At 42.8% G+C, this 21,944-nt stretch overlaps 1 protein-coding gene across 1 annotated transcript in view; it reads right to left on the bottom strand.

The window, feature by feature from the left end:
- LOC146863944 (tetraspanin-36-like) overlaps positions 1-21,944 on the bottom strand; it is a 120,009-nt gene that overhangs the window by 68,025 nt on the left and 30,040 nt on the right. The window contains exon 2 of the mRNA XM_085629715.1: positions 6,426-6,617. Coding sequence (XP_085485841.1) covers positions 6,426-6,617 — 192 coding nt within the window. The remainder of the gene's footprint in view (positions 1-6,425; positions 6,618-21,944) is intronic.

The following is a 21,944-nucleotide window of genomic DNA, read 5'->3' as shown; positions in this document are numbered from 1 at the left end:
TAACACTTGTTCTACTATTATGAGTTCTGCATAGTCACCCGATAAAAGGGCTACCTCACTTATGTGGGTAGGCCTAGTGCCAGCGACAAGAAACATCCCAACATGCAATGTGGACACGTCACATTTTTCCAGTGAAAACTGACCCTTTTTTGCAATGTGCCTAGCTGTGGATTTTGGACCCTAGCTCAGCCGGCACCTAGGGAAACCTAGCAAACCTATACATCAGTGGTTCCCAAACTTTTTGACCCATGGCTCCCTTGACCCACTTGGCAGTTGGCCGTGGCTCCCCACCATTTTTTTACTGGCGCACCGGGGTGCCGCGGCGCACAGTTTGGGAACCACTGGTCTACATGAAGAATCAAGCCTAGACGTGATGAAGGATTCAGAGAGTAGCCATCACCATCATAAAACTTTATTTGCAATCAAAAAGATCTTATAAAGTACATCTCAATTGCTAGAGAAAGGCTCAAGGAGCTCTGTGGCGTTACAAGAAGTTTACATGGGGTGGGCTCTGATGAACCCAAGATGGCTCACCAGATCCCCTCTACCCAGTGTTTTAAGTGTGCTGGGTCCTGCTGGTGCAGTTCTAAAAGGCAGGTGTCAGGACAATAGGTAAGTTTTACAGACACATCAGAGGAGGTCGCGCAGTAGTATATAATTAAGCCCAGCCATATCCAAACATATTCAACCATTTGCAAACCTATCCATCATGTATCCTTCCAGCTATCATTTCACTCATCCTTCATCCATCCTTTCACTCATCCATCCATTATCAATCCATCCACCCTTTCACCCTATCCATCTGTATACGCATCCATCCACTCTTCTACCCATCCATCCACTCATCCATCCAGCCAGCCATTTACCCTTTCACCCATCCAGCCATCCTCTCACTTACTCATCCATCCACCCAGTCACTCATCCTTCCACCCATCCACCCTTTCAGTCATCCATCCATCCTCCCTTTCTCTCTCCATCGACCCTTTCACTTAGCCATCCTTCCATCCATCCACCCACCCATCTACTCATCTACTCATCCACTCATCCATCCATCCATTCACCCTTGCACTTATAAATTCATCAATCCATCCATAATTTCACACCTCCATCCTCCCACTTACTCATCATCCACCTTTTCACACATCCATCCTTTCACTCATCCATCCACCCTTTTACCCATCCAGCAACCCTTCGACCCATACATCCAGCTATTTACCTTTTCTCTCATCCATCCTTCCACCCACTCATCCATCCATCCATCCATCCATCCTCTCATTCTCCAGATATTCAATCTTTCATTCATCCATTCACCCTTTCACTAATTCATCCAGTCATCCACCCATCCCTTCACTTACTCACTCGCTCACCTTTTCATATTAATTTTGAGCTGAGCCTTTTTGAGAAGAGGCCCATCAAGAACTTCACCCTCGCTGCAGGAGCCATTCCAGGACTGGGACAGAAACCACCCAGGGCGGAGACAGGATCCACCATAGGGGGGGCGGGGGGGGGGGGGGGGGGGGACAGGAGCCATCACAGGTTTTGGGGGGGGGGGGGAGCCACCACATGGGGGGGGGACAGGAGCCATCACGGGGGGGGGGCAGGAGTCATCACATGAGGGGGAACAGGATCCACCAGGGTGGGCACAGGGGTGGGCATGCAGTATTCTAGTATCATCTTTGTCTCTTTCAGGGTGGGGTAGGGCTCCTCACCCCCTCCTGGACAAGACAACGAGACGACCGGGTCTCTGTCAAAAATGTTAGTTTTGCCATCCCCCACTGTGATGTACAGTACTTAAAGGAGATACTCCAAGAGAACTGATTTAACGGATTGTCCTCCATACTTTGTTAATCAGTGTGGGTGCGATTGTGCCATGTCTTTATTTTATTACATTTTAGACTGCATGTTTGAAGAACCGAGGTTTTCTTACAATTTAGTAACATTAATTAAACTCTGTGGAGAGAACCACGTGCTGCCTCGGTGTAATCAGGGCCTGTTCTACGATTTTTATGGCCCTGGGCAGGAAGGGAATGTGTGAGGCCCCTCTAAATTGCAGAGACATGACACGACGCATTCAGGGTTGTTTGCATCTGAAAAGATGCCCCTGCGACCGAAGCTGCAGCCTCTCCCTCTCAGTCACCTTCAAACACGACTTAACAGCTTATGACGGGGCTGAAGGTGTGAGTGTTGCCATCCCGCTGTGCCTCTCCAATGCTGTTGGGTATCTGAGCTGCGGCTGCAATCTCCCACATCCTGCGAGGCGGCGCGGCGCCCCTGGCTTCTAATCGCGGCGCACCGGGGTGCCGCGGCGCACACTTTGGGAACCACTGCTATACATGTTTTTAAACTAGATACCCAGAGGAATCCAGGATGGGGTGATTTGTGTGGCTCTCATCAGGTTTTGTTACCCAGAATCCTATGCAAACCTCAAACTTTGTCAAAAAAACTACATTTTCATCACATTTCTGTGATGGAAATTTCTGGAATCTGTGGGGAACCAAAAAACTTCCAGCCACTCAGTGTTCCCCAAAGTCTCTGATAAAAATGGTACCTCACTTATGTGGGTAGGCCTAGAACACGCGACAGGAAATAGCCCAAAATGCAACGTGGACACATCACATTTTTCCGGTGAAAACTGACCCTTTTTACGCAATGTGCCCAACTGTGAATTTTAGACGCTAGCTCTGCCGGCACCTAAGGAAACCTAGCAAACCTATACATTTTTGAAAACTAGGCATCCAGGGAAATCCTGGATGGGTTGACTGTGTGGCTCACACTAGGTTCTGTTACCCAAGATCCCTTGTAAAACTCAAGCTTTGGGGGGGAAAAAGGAAAACAAAATCCTCACATTTCTGTGATGGAAACTTCTAGAATCTGCAGGGAGCCACAAACATCCAGCCACCCAGTGCTCCTCAAAGTCTCCTCATAAAAATGGCATCTCACTTGTGAGGGTAAGCCTAGTCCTGCGACAGGGACTGGCCCAAAATGTACAGTGGAGACTTTCAACATTATCGACTACAAAAAGACCTTGTTGTGTGAGCGAGTCACCTGTGGTTTTGATCCCTGGCTCGGCGGCCACCTAGGGAAACCTACAAATTCCAGATATTTCCAAAAACTAGACACCTGGAGGAGTCCCCTGCAAAACTCAAATTTAGCAGAAAAAAAAATAAATCACGTATTTCTAACATTTGTGTGGGAAAGTTGAGGGATCACAGAGTTGACACAAATATCCTACCACCCAGCGTTCCCCCAAGTCTCCAGATACAAATTGGCCTAAATTCCAAGCACAGTACGAGGACAGATAATTAGTCAGAATTATATGGGTGTATCTGAATAAATGTAGCTGACTAAACCACATGTAAGCTGCATTTGTTAAAAAGGAATTACCTTAAATTACGTGAAGAAAGTACACGAGTTTTGCAATACCTACAATATTCCAGATGCTTTGATTAAATTAACTACTTACCTTAAATATTTGATATGGTTATATTTTTAACAATTTTTATAGACATTCATGTTATTACTGTAGTTAACATGCAGGTTAAATTAACTGCCTATGGGGGGTTTGTACTTGTAGGTTAAGAAAAGGCCACCTGTAAGAAACTGCATCCTGGACTGCTTAACTTAGGTGTTCTTACATAGAATTATCTTCAAAATTAGTGATTACTAGAACATTAGAGAGCACCTAGCGCTGGGCTAAAGATCTACAGTTACCACCTTCCTTACCTTCTCTAAAGTGCCATATAAATTATTCCACTGATCAGTAACTATCGCAAGAAGAATCTACCTCTGGATTCTCAAGAGCATGCTAACACCCTCTTGCATGGCTAGCAGATATGCTAATACACCGACTAGTGCTGCCACTTAAAAAAACCAATTGCTGCTCTCAATCTAAGTCTTGCATGTTGACTTAAGGCTAACTTGAAGACAGAGTCAACTAGACCGATGACTAGAGGTCAACTGAACCAGAATAACAGACAAAAAACGAAGACTTTTCTTGACAGGGGAAACCTTGTTGTTTGGGTGGTAGTTTCGGGGATTGGCCATTTTGAATTTGTATGTATATCCCCTTTAATCTAGGACAGAATATGTTTTGGGGGGAATCTATTGGTACCATGGCAGCTACAACACAGTAAAGCCTAGGTATTGGTATATCGATCTGTAACCTGTCAAACAATCTTGATATTTACGAAGAGACACTAAAATCTAGGTGCCAAGTGAACAGCTGTAAAGAGGTCTGATGTTTCAACACTGGCACAGGAGCTGTTAGATGCTTCTGCATTTCTTTTCTCATCATAAATGGTATCGTGGTAAATAACTCTTACTAAACATTTTCACGTAAAACACTGTCTGGACATTGAAGTTATTAAATCTAAAGTGTCACAATCAATACGAGCTTCTGTGTCCTTCCACTTGCTGGAGTAGACCTGGACTTCTCACCCTCCTTACCCAGACAGAGTGAAGCGACTAAGTGGAGCCTCTTGGCTATCTAATATGAAAGGCACCAGTACTGTGGACATGACAGTTGGGAAACATGATTACTCAGAGTAATGTCCAATAAGATCCAACTGCCTTAAGATCCCTAGAAAAGGATTTGCAAAGCAAAAGTGCAATTCAAGATTTTCATAGGCAAAGTAATTTGAATCATAAGCATGAGTACAGTCTAGTGAAGCCTAAGCACAGCCCATGAACCCTGAAGACAACTCAAAACAATACTGAATTTCCCTTCTGGACAGTCAGATTAATTGGCCCACAAAAACTACCTCCACGGTGTAAGCAAGTCTTTACATTAAAAATATGCAAAAATCAATCTCTGCCCCCAACTGCTGCATTCATACAACTGCCTAGGTCTGGGTTATGGTCAAAAGAATCTTCTGTTCAAGTTTTAGAATACTGTGATTAGGTTTGGGTGGAGTTAGGCAGATAATACGAAAAATAAAAAATATTCTCCTTTACGTAGTGCTTCATACTGCAATTCTTCCATCCCCAAGCACTGTAAATTTACCCAACTCGGCTGGACAGAAGGTTGAGTGGTCCTTGCTACAAATATTGATTGATGATCTAATCTATGCATTTATCAGCGGCAAATGTTAAAAATTCACTGAGTCGTCTTCCAAACTAGGCAGAAGAGTAACTACTGCAACTGACTCGGACGTCTGTCTATGTCAACAAAAAATGTATAAAGACCACCATTTTATGAGGTTATAGGGCTACTTCATAGGTTTTAAATAACTGGAATCTATGCACCTTAGGTTTTCTTCTAGAATATTCATATGGTTCTGACCTTTAGGGGATTGCTGTACACTTGTAAATTATCCCAAAAGGTATAAATCCAAGTTTAAATATATCCCCAACTCAATGGATTTCTTCAGATGAAAATAGAATTTATGTTTAGGTTAAGGACCCAAAAATTGTTGTAAATAAAGAGATGTATGTGTAGTAGAGAGGCTTTTCTCTGTATCTTTGGCTCTGGGTGCCTGCACAGATCTCCGACATGCAAGAGATTACTTTCTGCTCAGTGAAAGTAGAATTGGGTCTTTATTCCTAATGTATACTGTTTATGAATAAACAACACCTCTCCCTGTGTTCAGAAACGACAGGACTATGCATTGAGTGCACTATTTATATTCAGTATTTTTTTTAAGATGTCAGGCGCAAAGTTCAAAGTACATTCTCTTTTCTGGGACGCAACCTGTAGTCTCCAGAACCACAGAGGCCATCAACTTTGGATGCCGTTCATCACTGCTTGAAGATGCAGTGCTCACCATGCCAAGGTAGCCAAGTCTTTTATCGCCCTTCACATCTAAACCAACTACATCATTATTCGGAATGTATCACGGCGAAGTACAGTAGCAATCCATGATGCATGTTCAATCTGGATCCCAGTCCATTACTTACAGGCAGGGCCACTGGAATGACGTGGCAGGGGAGGACTAAATTATGCAGCAGGATTGACTAAAGTATGCAGCAAGAAAGGGCAAATTATGTGTCATAATGCGCAACATTTTGTGATAACATAACTTCATTTGGTTTAAAAACATTTGTACAGTAGTTAACAGTCTCGTCATAGGTTTCACCTTATTAGTACCAGTTTAATACCCAAAAACAGCAATAACCAACAGAAAGATGAGCAGTCGAGAAGGGCATTCCACTGTGCCCTAACACGTGTTGCCATGTTTTTAGTAACTTTTAATCGTTTTGAGCTAGAAACAATTCGTTTTTGAAAAAATATGAAGTTTATGTAGCAGATAATGTATTAAGTGGTAAATGTGGCAAATCCAGAATTATGAGGAAGACACCACAGCTGCAAAATTGCATAATTCAGGTTGCCCCGCTTATGGCGAACTGCATTTTACAAATACGTTCACTCTTTGGCGGTACCTGCACCCGGCTTTGTTGCATCTACAGTAAGTGATGGTGATACTTACCAATCCCAGTCCAACCCGTGATTCCTTAATTGTGGCACAGCATCCAATCAAGCCGATGATGAACATCACAACTGCAATGCTTATGATAATCACGGCGGGAATCATGGTGTATTTGTCTTCAAGGAAGTGGTCATAGTTCCGGTAAGAGTTGATGACGTACACGCCAACATAGCCAAGACCAGCTGCAGCCGCCTACGACACAAACAAACAAACCTTGTAAACATGGAGTGCCATACACCCCAATTATAACTTATAACATTAACAATTATATCACTAACAGCCATTTGATTTTTAAATTTGGATAGAGGTTTTGCGAAAAAAGCTAATTTATACTAGGACTACCGTGCTTGTTTGGCATCATAAATTGGTAGGAGTGAAAATATTTTGCCAAGAACAAAAAGGATTACTGCTCATTTTCTGCAATTAACACAATGTATACATAATTCACGACATTTGCTCACAAGTTAGAGCTTTTTGAAAGTTCATGCTGTAAATTGTATGGTGAAACTTCTACAGTGTGCTAAAGCGGGTACACAGCTTCAATGATTCTATTACAGGACCGGAGGCTTCGGATTATACTTCTCTTTTTTATTAGCTACACACAGCAGCCGATGAAAACTTTTTTGTATGCAAATAAAACTACTTTTCCCCATGATGCCTGGTCACACATCACACCCTGTCCGACCCTATAAGAGCCACTGTGTCCTTCCGCTGAGCATCTTTCTTTGCTGCTCACAGCAGGGTTAAGTGCTCCTTAGTTTACATACACTTTTATGGCAATGTTATTATGATTGATTGTATTCAATTTAGCGTGCGCGCGCACTGCGATTAAGCGATGTCGCTAGAATGGTTTTATGCTAATTAGGCTTATGAATTGGTGTTCGACCGCGCGCTATACACGCGAGGGCTCATATACTTTTGCTAACCTTTAAAAGATGATAATTGCGCAATTTCGCTTGGCATGGTTACTCACCGGCAGAAGCTGCAATTACGTTTTTTCATTGATACACAAAGCACCATGGATGGCTGGGTCAAATACGAGGAGGATACTTGGTGGGACAGCAGGAGACGGTCCTTGAGGATAACATAGTTGACGCTCTGGATGCCTCTGTCCAGTAGCCAGTCAACAGGGCAGTAAAGTGCACAGTTCCAGGTACTGTGCAACAAGCTCTGGCGGCGGCTTTAGAAACCCATATTAAAACACCACAAAAGATTGCCAAATGCCACGGATTCGGCCCAACGGATTCCCAGCTTGATACGCCTACAGATAAGAGTAAGGCAAGACAGGACAATGGCCCCACGCAGATGAGTTGGCCTTTCTGCCTCAAGTCCATGCAGAGGTCCATAACTATTCCACTCCGCGCCTCAACAGGCGGAAAGGAAACCTCCTACGACAAAGTCTAAAAGGCATCCTCTAAAGCACTTGATGTGCCACCGACCATTCAATCTAGCTGACATTGTGCAGCATCGTTCTTCAGAATGGGCTCCTGCCCCGGAAGTCACGGATTATTTAAACGAAAATCTTAGGGAAGGATTTGTTCAGGAAAGCGCAATCAACTTCGGTCTGAATGCCCCAACCGGTTCTCCCAGACAAGGTAGCGGAGACTCCGGGAATTGACGAGAGTTTACTCTCACCCCTCAAGAAGTTCGCAAGACAACCTAAAATAGGGATCGATCACGCCGGACGCGGCTGTCCATATAAGAACTTAGATGTTGCGGGACCTTTGGCACAGATCTTAGGGATTGCTCTAGGCTAAGGAATCTGCCTCTCCAATGCATCCAGACATCTTGGCAGAATGGACTCAGAGGGTGATGTGCCTTCTTGGCAATGCAAACTGCGCCTTATTTACAGAACTGCAAAAATCCCTTCTCCTGCGCATGGCTTCCACTCTCGCAGAGTTAGCCTCTGCAGGACCCGGTCCCCTACTGAGGGCAACCTTTTTGGCGAGCGCTTCGCCAAAGAGTTTTCCAAATATATGGAACATTCACACCCCTAGACACAGCGCAGTCAGGTGTTGCATGCGTTTCCAACAGGGCCTTTTTACAAACTGGTCAGGGGTTTCACCTAGAGTTTTTTTTCCGTACACCTTTTCAGGACACACACTCCCGGCAGTTACCGTTTTCGCAACATATTCTTAGTCAGAAGAAAAGGGGTGGTGACTGGTTAGTGTTAAACCTGAGAGATTCGATCACTTCATGATCTACACACTTCAAGATGGAAGGCATCCATCTGCTAGCGGTCTTGCTAAAAAAAATAGGGGACTGGATGGTCAGTCTGGGTCTCAAAGGCGCGCACTTGTCCATTCCCCTTTTTCCTCCACATCGACGCTTCCTACAGCTCCGATGGTGGACTCAATGGTTTGAATGTCTGACCCTTCCTTTCAAGCTTTCTTCAGCTCTTTGGTGATCCACCAGAGTCCTGGAGCTAGTGGTAGTAGATCTACGAGAACAGGGTATTCGCAGGATAATCTCTGGACGGTATTCTCATCATGGCTCACTCGCCAGGTATACCACAAAAGCATTTACGAATGACTATTTCGCTATTGAAGACCTTGGATTTCGTGATCAATGAACCCATGTCAGCACTTGCCCATCACAGACAATGGATTTTCCTAGGGTTCGTGCTAGACTCTCAGAGCACACAGTTGAGACTACCCAAGACAAAAATGAGGGACCTCAAGAAAGAGTTGGTGGCGACCCTCGACACACACTTAACCCACTCCAAACAGTTGCCAGAGTTGTGGAGTTACTGGCCTCATCCATCCAAGCAATTTTTCCAGACCCGCTTAATTATCCTATACAGACCTAGTTCCGTTGTCACAGGAAGTGAGAGAGAAGTTGCATTGGTGATTGGGTCACGTGGGAACGTGGACCGGCAAAACAGTCTTCGGATACAGCCCGAAGTCGTCATAGAATTAGACGCCAGTCTCTGTGGCTGGAGAGCACGTTGCAGAGATACCTCCGCAGGAGGAAAGTGATTCCCTCAAGAGCTATCGCTCCACATCAACTGTCTGGAACTATTAGCGGGTTCCTTTTGCAATTCGAACCTTGTCCCCCAGACAGACCTAGAGTTGCATCCTTCTCAGGATGGACAACATTTCAACAGTGAGATATAGCAACAAGTACGAGGTAGTCTCTACTCGTAAAGATAGCCAGAGATTTTGACATTACTACCTGGATTGACAGATATCGGTAGTGGCAGACTACATACCGGGACACACAACTGTGTAGCGAAATGAGATTCTTGGTATCTCAAAGATTGCAGTGAGTGGAACCTCCTTCCGTTATTATTATTTCAGTGGTTACAGGAAAAATGGGGTCCATGTCAAATAGACCTGTTCACAACCAGACTGACTCGTCATTCAAACATTTCTCAGCTGGAGATCAGACCCATTGGCTTCAGGATTAATCAGGGGTCTGAATGGACCTTCCTTCAGGATTCCCCCCTTCATTCTAATTCCCAGGGTGACATCTCACATTCTCAAACAACAAGCAGATGTCATAATAGTGACTCATCCGTGAGGTCGCAATCCTGGTTCCCAATACTATTGAAGATGAGTTGCGACCTCCCCAGAAGACTTACGTGGTCGCAGTGACTTCTTCCTGGTCCACACAACGAATACCATCCGATGGTGAGCTCAGGTCAGTTGTCCCTGAGGACATGGGGGCTTTCCGGCAATAATGGCAAATGCCGAGTTTTCGGTCCCAGCTACGGCTTTCATTACCCAGGCTCTGCCACCTTCCACCAGGAAACGCTATTCTTCAGCCTGGAAGGGCTGGGATCATTGGTGCGTGGAACGAATTTTGATCTTGTGAGCGTCCGAATTATCCCAACTTGTGAATTTCTTATCAGGAAAAGCATCCGACGGCTTGACATACCGTTCCATCAATAACTTTCGATCTGCCATTTCTGCAGTGCATTTCCAGATAGATGGCAAGCCAGTGGGTAGGCATCCGGTCGTTTGTAACTTGCATCCGGGTTGCAAACCCCCATACCCAAGTACTCTTCATTGTGGGACGTTTTGTTAGTTCTCTCCCTATTCAATAAATGGCTGAATGATGAATTATTGATCAGAAAGCAGTTGTCAGTCAAACTAGCCAGGTTGCTCTTTCTTTCCGCGTTGCTCTGTTTTTCTGCGTGTCGGCGGTCCTCCAACGTCAAGGCTCTGGATTTACAGGTAGAGTATTTACTCCAGAGGGAGTTTCTTTCAATTTTACGGCTTAAACAAAAGCTTTCTCTCGAAGTATTGATTATCATGTTTTCCAGTCTAATGCAAAGTTGTGTGGTTCAATGTTTAAAGGCCTATGAAGAAGGTAGTAGACCAATAAGGTCAAATGCTTGTTAAGTTATTGATGGTGTTACAAAACCTCAGAAACCTGTGTCTGCAGTTAACAGACAGATGGTTCTAATCAGTCATGCAAGAAGCGGGTATTGATACCCGGAGGTTGGCACGCATTCTGTTTGGGGTGCAATGGCATCGAAGTCTTTTATGATTGGTTCCACCATTCAAGACATTATGCGATCTGCTGACTGGTCTTCTAAGTCTACGTTTAAGCAATTTTATGATAAACCTGTGGGGGATATATTTACAGTTAAACTAGTATAATCAGAAGCCTCCGATCCTGTAACAGAATAAAAAATTAGCTAGCATTCGCACCAAGAATTTTCAATTCTATTAAGGACATGGAGGCGAGGATTATCCCACCCAGTTCTACTACAATATTGTACTGTCTACCCACCCGTATTTTGGTTTATTCTGTGTTGACCGAAAGTATGGGTTTTCTATGTTTCATTCCTTTCAGGTTCTATGTTTCATTCCTTTCAGGTTCAGAGAAGAAGATGAAATAATGTTTCTTTTGGTTGAAAAGACGCGGTCACCCAGTTTGGTTTTGGCTCTTCCCAGTTGAAGGATGTTTTGCACTTGTTAAAATGTTATGGATTAAAAATGTTCGAGCAAAGAAAGGCTCAGCGGAAGGACACAGTGGCTCTTATTGCGTGGGACAGGATGTGATGCATGACCAGGCATCATGGGAAAAGTCGTTTTATTTGCATACAAAAAAGTTCATTGGCTGCTGTGTGTAGCAAATAAAAGAAGCATAATCCTCGCCTCCATTTCCTTCATAGAATTGAAAATTCTTGGCGCGAATGCTAGCTAATTTTTTATTCTTAGCCTAGAATATCCTCTGTAGCAGTTTATGGCCTGTGCCTCGCTATGAATTAAGACCTTTTACTTTTTGTGCACAGTGATTTTGCACTAATCACGTAAATTGTATCATTCATTTTATTTCCACAAATATCAGCATGAGCCAATCACAGTGATCCTGCTTTTATGCAATTCGGCCCTGCCCCCTGCCATGTTTTAACAAGGTCCTATTGGTCCCAGCTACAGACGCGAAAGCAGCTCTTAACTGCAGTCTCTCTATTTCACTGACTATTTAGATTATGCGTTATTATAATTTATAAACTGCAAGTGATGGTAGGGCCAGTGAGGACAACTCTACTCCCCGAATCCCTGCTCCAACTATCTGTTCCTACCTACAGGGCAGGTCACCCGAGATAACTGCCCACGAGTTTGCGCATCACTCTTTCCTCTCTGCTGCAGAGTTCCGCACTGTGGGTTACTCGTTCTAATTTACAGAGAATGAGACAGGAAGGAAGTCATTAGAGCAAGAAATAGATAGCATTATTGCAGGCCCAGAGAAGGAAGTGGCGTTGCTCTCTTTAGATAAAGGCTGCTGCGACCGATGAAACACTGCATGGGCCCACACCGTTTCCAAGGGACCTTTGTTATCCGACAGACCGCTTCAGTGCACCACGTGAAGGTATTAGTCAAGCGCTCAGAAAATAAAAAGAAGTTTGTAAATTGCATCAGTTGATGGCCAACCTGATAAGTCTGTGCAAAAAGCGAGAGCCGCGTGTTTAATGTTGAAAGCTTGTTATCACGAAGTTTGTTATCATGAAGCTGCATTTACGAGCTAAGGAAACTGGACTTGCAGCTCTGGAGCACTACCCTCCAAGCCCCAGACTCTGTTAATGTTTTTCCATGTTGCAATCTGCTGTTCTCTTCCTTCCTTCCCACTCCTCTGACAGAAGCAGTCCATCGGCTGTTATTCAAAGCATGCTTGAGGGGTGATTGAGGTGCAGCCCACCTCCTTCGTGTAAGAACCCTCTGAACATGTCTGGTATTTCAAGAACCACCACCCACCTCTGGCATAAACTCGGCTCCCTGCCACTGGCACAGAGGCCATCATCCCAGTCTTTAATGGAGTCCCCAAATCACAGGTTGTTGGGGGTCATATTGGACTGAAACGGTCCTGATATTTACTGGAGCCTCTGACGGGGGCCTGCACCCACGCATTACAAATCAACCCCCGTCTTATCTGGTAATCGTGCACCTACTAGATAGGGATATTCCGCGTGCGCACTTTACCTGGTGTGCAATTACCGCACCAGTCTGCCTTTCATGCTTGGAATTAACCTTTAAAATGTACAATCTGATTTTGCGCTTCAATTTACTGATGTTTTGCATTATTGTGAACAGTTAATGTTTCACTTTTTGGCAGGTCTTTCCTAGCAAATTGCGAAAGAGAAACATTTTTATTGTACAGCAATTATCACAAAACTCATGATTACTACAATTCAGAGGCACGTGCCCATTTCTGGATTTGGGGGTCAGTTGTAATGAGGCCCTTAGTTGGAGGGGGTTCTCAACAGACTAGTGAGCGAGGGTACACCCAATAACTTACAAATTGCCTAAAAGTCAGAGTTAAGCCCATGATTTACAATTAGTTTTTACTCAACAACTTGATAAAGCAATCCTTTTGAAGAATTAAAGCAAAAATGTATTCAGTCCGCGAAATAGGATGCTATTCAATAACTCATATGGCAGAGAAGTTATTGTGTGAATATATTTCAAAAGGAAATAGATGTAATTTTGTGTGGTTGAACTAATAAAATAGTGGAAGGCATGAATTTAAAAATAAAAACGTTAAAAAGGAGAGGCAAGCCAGCAACAACCAAAAGATGTTAGGGCGGAGTTAAACCTGAAGACAAAGGACAACATCCAGTGTGCCTTGAGGTTAAATGGGAGGGATAGGGCAAAGAGGAAATAGATACAAAGTAGTCCAGAAGAAATTCAAAGAGATGTATACACTCATGCAAAGAGACTAACTGAAGGGGAAAACAACTTTCAATGTCAAAGACTCGAAGAACTTAATGAATAACTATGGTTATATTGGTTTGGGTGAAGCATTGTTTGATACCCCAAAGTTACCACAAAGCACAGAGAGAAGGATAGCTAGTCAAGCAACTTGGAAGAGCCTTTTAGATGAAAGCAGTTTGCTGCCAACCCCTAGTAACACCTGCCAGGGCAGGAGCATGTTGTGAGTAGCTGTTATGTCTCTTATCTACCAGGGAGAGAGGAGAAGAAAAAAAAAAAAGTAGGATGTTTTATTCTGTTCGGAGATCTTTGTTAGTAATGATCACACCTATTCATTGGATTTTGCCTTGTAGGTAGGTTTTATCAGAGTTTGCATTTTTACTTTTACATAGGACTGCATTTAACATAACAGTGTAATAGGTTTTAAAAAATGTGATTAGGGGTTTTCTTTTAGCTTTCCATATACCAGGATGTGCGGCGACTCATTGTAGGAGTTGGTTATGGCACTTGGCACTTTGGGTAGATCCTCAGGTAGGGTATGCAGCTTACGGACACTAATGAAACATTGAGAATCGGAGGTCTGCTCTTCACTAGTGTGCGGCCACTCCCCAGGGATGAGCGAGTTTGCGAGTGCCCTGGGGGCAGCACATCACTTGTAATAGGGAGCGCTGTCCCAGTTTGCACCCGGCGCACCAGTTTAAAAGGTGCACTGTGGCACTAATAAGGACAACGTGCCAAGTAAGTAATACGAGCCCTGATTTTCAAGCTTAATGCAGACCAGTTCTGTCTAGTTCAGAAGTTATTGGGCTATATACACATCATATTTCCCTACATATATAAACTGAGCTACAGACGACTTTTGACCACCTATGATGTAAGCTGTACATGCGGCTTTGCTAGCCATGATTTTCGTCAAACAAGTAACAAAAGAGTGACTCACGGGAATTTCCACCAATTTACCAGCCAGCAAACAAACAGCTGATCTTTCACAAAGCTATAATGGCTGCCACTTCCCAAAATCCACAATGCTGTGCATTGTTGGTGAGTGGATGGCATCTGAGCTCATGGTCACGCGGGAGCACGACACCAAGCAGAAGTAAAACAATGCATTGTCAAAGTCCATAGTATGTTCTTTTATACAGTGAAGAGCTTTTAGTGTTGCTTCATTTCAAACTTGTCGACAGTTCATTTCCATGCAATAGAACACTTCACCAAGTACTCTTACTAAAAAACAATTCCTTTGAAATGGGTAAATAAACATAGCTTGCACTGAGCAAGATGTATTCTGAGCACTATTCAATGTTTCCAAAGGTAAAATAAACATACTTAAAAAGGCATTTTAAAAGGTTTCTGTCAAACTGGAAACTGGGGTATTTGTAACTTTAAAAAAGCACAGTACACATATCGAAGCACAAATGTTTACTATAATTATTTCTTGGTAACACAATATCAGTTTTTAAATATTTTTGATTATATTCAGATTTCTACCCCCAATTCTAACACACCAAGTAATTAGGTGAAGTTAACAATCACCTCAAAAACTACCAAACGGATTTCATTTTTTGCTACCATCACCGTCCATGGTCTTGTTCGTAGTTCCACTCCTCCAATAAACTACATTTAACACTCATTCTTTCACCTCTTCTTTGAGACACGTTGTCTCCCTCAGGCCTCCGTCGTATTTTCTACCTATTCCGGATATCACAGGTTTCCACGTCGCTGTTCCAACCCTCTAACTAACTCACCCTAATTTTATTGAAATAAGGTAACAATACAGTGCTGCTAAGTTGTCACTATACCTTATTTCTATACTCCTCGCCATTGTCCAGATGTATAGCAACCACCTGTTCTACCTCTTACATCCCCCCCGAATCCTGATTCACGCACTGAATCCCTTAGAACTTCCACTTGAATCCATACTTTCTCTCAAACTTTGCTTTGTCCTGCGTACAGCACAAGACCCCGGCAAAAATACAAATCCACTCATGGAACTGGGCAGTGTTCAGCACAGACAATTAGAAATGTGTCCCTTCTTTTAAAGCAGGTACACCCAACTTGCCTCCTGATCACTTATTAGTGTGGGTGTTTTACTGGAGTGCAGTGTCTCCCAATGTTCCTGCTTTCTTTTTCCAAATGGGAATGGCACCCTCGCTCCCTCTTCCTCCCTCATGCCTCTTTTCCAAATTTTCACAGCCACCTGCTTTCAGGTGTAGATGTAGATTTAGCAGGGATATCGCTGGTCTGGTAGTGGAGAGAATATATCACCTAAGCAAAAAGATAGATTTCATCGAACCCTCTCAATTACTTCTGATGATGGGTAAATGTGTCGCCATTGTGCCTTCTAGTAACTCAAGTACCACGCGGACATGCCCACGTTGAGGCAAATAGGAATTGTCACTAGGGCCTTTTACATTTCCTGTACTACATAAGGAACAGCTGTTAGTGTAAGGAAATCATAATCAAATATCTGACTAACTTATCCATAGCGCACTGCCCATGAACTGAAGGTGTAGGCAACTTTTGCCATTTTACGTTAGTGAGTGGCAAACAGACCCATTAAATCTCCAGAAATGAAGTATTGGTTGAGAATGTGCTACGAATCTGCTCAGTCAACATATGTGGTCTCAATAATGGAAGAAAACGGGGACTGCTGGCAAAACAACTTCGGTTTATGCATATAGATGTGTTATGCCTTCAGGAGACCCATATACACTGGAATAAATTGCAGATGGTTGGGGGATTTTGGTTTCAAGGTGCTAACTTGTACCCGTCAAAGTATAAATATTAGGGGGTGGCTATATTAGCTAGGTGTGGAATATGCTCATGCAAATGGAGTAAGGCAGACAATTTGGGTCGTTGGGCGATTGTGGAAATTACAGCAAATAATCCAGCTCTGACTTTGGGTTCCATCTACGGGGCTAATTTAGACGATCCGGAGGTACTGAATTTCTTAAGTGTAGAACCTGCCTTACGGTCATGCCCTTTAATAGTGTGGGGATTTTAATATCCATTTAGATAGCCAATATGATTTATGTGATTCCTCCACAAACCAAGGCAAGAAAGTCAGATTTTTTTAGAGCCCTTCAAGGGCTGGAAATTGAACATGGAGTATCCGACAGTTGGCATAAACTTAAATCACCCAACCCAGGATTTACTTTCTACTCTGCCCCTCATAATAAACATGTCCGGCTAGATTATTTTTTTCTTTCAAGTCAACTAGTTGATACAAGTAATATCGAGATCTTCCCCAGAGTAATATCTGATCATAACCCGCTAATAATTGAGATCCCTATGCAGGGGGTTGGGAAGGGACAGAAGCCCTGGACCTTTGAAAGGAAACTTCTGCTGGAAGAGGCATACTGTTCTCACATGGCCAAATGAATTGTGGAGTTTTTTTTATGTCAATCGGAACACAGCATCAGTCTGCAGAGTGGGATGCATTCAAGGCGGCTGTCCGAGAGGAAACTGAGCTTTTCTATTGCACGCCCAAAAACATTACAGGGGGAGATCAAAAATTGGGTGGAACAATTAGGGAAAGAAGAATGTGAACTAATGAGTAAAATTCAGCAGGGTACAAGTATAGAGGATTGCCAGCAACAGATTGCTATATCAAAATCCAAAATTCATGGGTATATCAGCATGGAGGTCGCAGCTAGATATACACAGCAGAAGGCAGAGGCATATGAGCTGGGTGACAATACTGGTAGAGGTTTGGCCAAGCAAATCCAGCAACGGGAAGTCACCAATCGAATTCTTAAAATCCAGGATTATGAAGGATAGGTTCAGGATACCCCGGCAGGAATTCTAAGGGTTTTTCAAAAAATTTTATAGGCAACTATATGCTCAGGATTCCGCCGGGATGGAGAGTGACTCCCCGGATGAATTCTTAAGGGAAATAGAAACGTTAAAGGTAACTCAGGATCAAAATGAGGTATTGAAAACTCAATTTACATGGGAAGAAATTGAGCTGGCTCCAACATCTCTACCTTCAGGGAAAACAGTAGGCCCTGATGGCATTCCGCTGGAATTTTATAGAGTATTTCGGCAAGAGCTTAAGCATGACATCACATATTTACTTGAACAGGCACATAACTATCAGACTCCCGATTCTTGGCGGAAGACCACTATTATTGTTTTTAAGAAAAATGGGAAATCTGAGCGAAATCCTGCCTCTTATAGGCCAATAACGCTTATTAATAGCGACAGTAAAATCTATTCGAAATTATTAGCAACTAGATTAGGAAAAGTAATTACCCCTTTGGTCTCCCAACACAGATTTATTTATCCCAGTAAGGGACACGACTGATCACGTCCGCCGGGTAATTGCCCTTTTCGATTGGGCTCATGCCACGAGGTCACCGCTGGGAGTTCTCCTCTTGGACGCCGAAAAAGCGTTCGACGGGGTCTCCTGGCGGTTCCTCTGGTCTGTTTTATGTTGGAAGGGGTTGGGCACAGGTTTCGTACAGGCGGTTAAGGTGATGTATAGATCCCCTGAAGCGGTGATTCGGATCACAGGACAGGTTAATTTATCATTAGTAGAGGCACAAGGCAGAGGTGCCCCTGCTCACCCCATCTTTTTGCCCTATATATTGATCCCTTTTTAAAGAAATTATAGATTAATTCTCACATTAAAGCAATTGAGATTGGGGAGGCTGAATACAGAGCGTTGGCCTATGCCGATGACATTGCGGTCCTCACGAGCGATGCTGCTTTCGCCTTCCCAGCCATAAAAGATTTAGCTGCTCAGTTTGGTGTCCTTTCAGGGTACAAACTAAATGCTGACAAGACCCAAATTTTATGTTCTGGTATGACATGCCCTCCCGATTTCCCAGTTGTTTCAGAGGCTATATATTTGGGTATCACAATTACCGCACGGGTAGATAAAATTCCTGATTTGAACATTTGCCCATTAATCGACTACCAATAAGAAATTGGAGAGGTTGGATCATTTACACTTATCCCCGATTGGGCGGAGTAACGTTTTAAAGATGTTGATTTTACATAAGTTTTTGTATTTATTTAGGACTATACCTCTTGAGTTTTCTTCTTTTTTTTTGAAGATAGAAAGGGTATGCTCTAGGTTCCTATGGGGATATCGTAGGTCTAGAAGAGCAGCCAAATGGCTGATTCTTCCTAAACAACGCGAGGGCTTGGCCATTCCGAATTTCCTACTCTATTACTGGGCTGCAATTCCCCAACATATTGCCATATTACTTGTTGGCTCCAAGGCTGATATACTAATGGCAAGCCGACCATCTATTTATGAATTTGGATTGGGGAATCAAGCTAAGTGTGGCTGTGTGTCGATTTTTGAACCCAGCTAATCTAAAAAGACAAGATTTAAAATTGTGAAAGCAGCGTTCAAGGTGTGGAAACAGGTTCAACGAAAACTAAAGATCTCGAATCTTAATGCTTATACCCCATTGGTGACTACACCATTCTTACCACCAATTTTTCGGGATCAGGTTACATCTGAGTGGGGCAATAAGGGTATTCATGCATTGGGAGATTTTAATCGTAATGGACAAATGGCATCTTTTGCAATACTGGAGGAAGAGTATGGGTGATTTTTTTAAATATTTGCAAATCCGGAGCTTTTTGGGGAAAGGATCCTATCGAGAGGCTTGGAAAGCTATATTCCACATTGCTTGACTCCTTTCCAGATGATTTACGGTTTCAATCAGAAAAGTGGGCCAATAAGTTGGGGGAGGAAGAAATGAATATCGAAGACTCCATGTCCTTATCAAACCAGATTTTGATTACTGGAAGTGTAAAGAGTCAACGTTTTATGTCAATATTTGATTTATACTATACTCCCGCGAAGATTGCTAAATGGGGGGGTACTAGGGGAGGAAAGTGTAATAGATGTAATCTTCAGGCAGCAGACACTGTTCACATGTTTTACTCATGTCCAAAATTAAAATTCATTTACGGTATTGAAACCTTCCTCTCTACGACCTTGGGGATCTCAGTCTCAATCAATCCTGCTCTTCTCATCTCCGGAATTCGCAATAATGTAACAGGCGCAGGGTAAGATCAGAGACAGAGTTCGTGTTCATGGCTATGGCTATCGCCCGCTTGTGTACAACCTCCCAATGGATTAGTGTTGATCCCCCGACCTTCTCCATTTGGCGGGCACGATTATTTGCGGCATATAATATTGAGTCATCCATCTATAAACTAAAAGGACGTAAGAAGAGAGAGAGAGAGAGAGAGGGGGGGGGGCTATGAATTTGGGCACCAATTGCAAATCTTGTTGACTAAATAACGGGGAATCCCACTGTCTTTTTCATGCAATGAAGTATATTTTATTATTTAGTCTTTCTGCCGTAATGTACTAATTTGAATAGTGATCAATATCAACCCCTCCCCTCTAGTATTTTTCAAGTATGGGTGGTAAGATTATTATTTGCTCGGATTATTCAAATTGCTCTGATGATGTGTATGTTTGAAAAATGTCCTATTCTTAATTCGGGGAAAATGCTTGAAAATCGGTCAAGCTGGGAGGGGGGTGGGGGGGGGGGGGGGGGTCGCTTCATATCCGATGCAGCTCTTTTGATATTTCTTGTTATTTATTAATCTTTGTCGAAGAAAAATAAATAGAGAATGTGAGAGCTTATCTTTCACTCATGAGTTTCCGGATGCATTCTGCTCAGTGGATCTTTAACATTTATAAACCTCAACATCAAGCGGTTACACGGTGTAATGCTGCACTCAATCGTTCTAGGTCACGAGGGCCATACTCCCTGGATTAAAAACCTTAAACACTACAAAATTAATCTGCACAAGAGTGGGAGAAGCACTCATTAAAATGCAAGTAATCCTAAGTCGTCCAAAAAACAAAGGGATGAATTCCATATATATTCAATATGGTGTACAATTCGGATCAAAAGTAAGAGGACAGGTAGCAGTTAAGATGATATTCTTTATTTTTTTTCTCGTCAGGTAATGAAGAACGCAGCCAAAGCGTTTCGGCTCAAAGACCGTGGGACTTCTTCAGGGCAATTGTTGCACAAATCTTTTTCAAAATTTGTTAGACAAAAACATTTAATATTCTTAGATCGTACCCAATTGTTGCTTTTCAAAATATTATATTTTTCATCCAGCCTTTTGGCACGCGACCCTGAACACGTAACATTACTTCAAACAATGGACACAGGAAACTGCTGAACAACTATTTATCTATGCACTTTTAAGAACAGATAGGAAAAATAACACTTTGAAAAGCATCAGTTAGGTAAGATCCAAGAATATTAAATGTTTTTCTATACCAACTATTTTTTAACAAGATTTGAGCACCAATAATTACCCTGTAGAAAGCCCTGCTGTCTTTGGGAAGAAACACGTTAATAACATCTTATGTACAACCTGTCCTCTTACTTTTTGATCATAAGTGTACAACTTACTGATTATATGTGGATAACCATCCCTTTGAGTTTTGGATGACTTTGGAGTGACTTGTGTTTTATGGAGTGCTTCTCCCACTCTTGTGCAAATGGATTTGCAACATTGTCGTCTATCCCTGTTAGATGCTTCACCAAAAAGTGTATGTGATGGCATGTTGTCCAATACAAATGTCATGGCTAGCCCGGGAGACCGTGCGACTCCTTATTTACATATGTTGTACATTGTGGTCAAGCGGTCTGTTCAAACTAGGACCACTTTATGTTGAAGTGTTGTCTGAAAAGCTGCAAGACCTAGGTGTACTTATATAAGCCACGTATGTGTAGTTGTCATTCCTGTGAGCATCATTGTCCTTGTTTTGTTAATTGAACAAAGTGAGGTCATCAGCCTGTGAGGAAGGTGTCAGGGTTAAAGGCCAAGAGTAGCAGGGGCATTGAGAGATTTGTCTACAAAAAAAACTTGTTTTGATCCACCATCGGAGTTTGCGCTGAAAACTGGACTTCACCAACACCAGATCCTCACAGTTATCAGTTAGTTGGGACCATTATCTGACATTTCTGTAAAGCAGTGGTCTTGAAACTTTTTAATGTCGTAAGCTCCTCCCCAAAATCAAAATGTTTTTACACAAATGCCTATAAAATTAGTGGCTATACTTTTATTTAGCAATTTAAGTATTGTAGTTTTATTCAGTTAACCTTTTTAAAAATGCAATCAAATACATTAGTAGCAACATGCTATGGGTAGCCTGGTCTTCCTAAGGCAACGGTTCTTAATGTTTTGACTTCTGTGGACTCCCACTTAATCATCACTGGAATCTGGGGACCCCAAATTAATTTGAATCCGGGGACCCCCACTAAGTCATTACTGGAAGCTGGGGTCCCCGACTTAAGCAATTTTGATGAGTTGAACCACAAAACAATGCACAAAAATACAGATTCAACCATTCCTCAAAAAC

Source organism: Triturus cristatus, chromosome 2_1 (assembly GCF_964204655.1).
Source record: "Triturus cristatus chromosome 2_1, aTriCri1.1, whole genome shotgun sequence".
Classification (NCBI taxonomy): Eukaryota; Metazoa; Chordata; class Amphibia; order Caudata; family Salamandridae; genus Triturus; species Triturus cristatus.
Note: the sequence above shows the minus strand (reverse complement) of the source record. Positions and strands in the feature narration are given on the sequence as shown.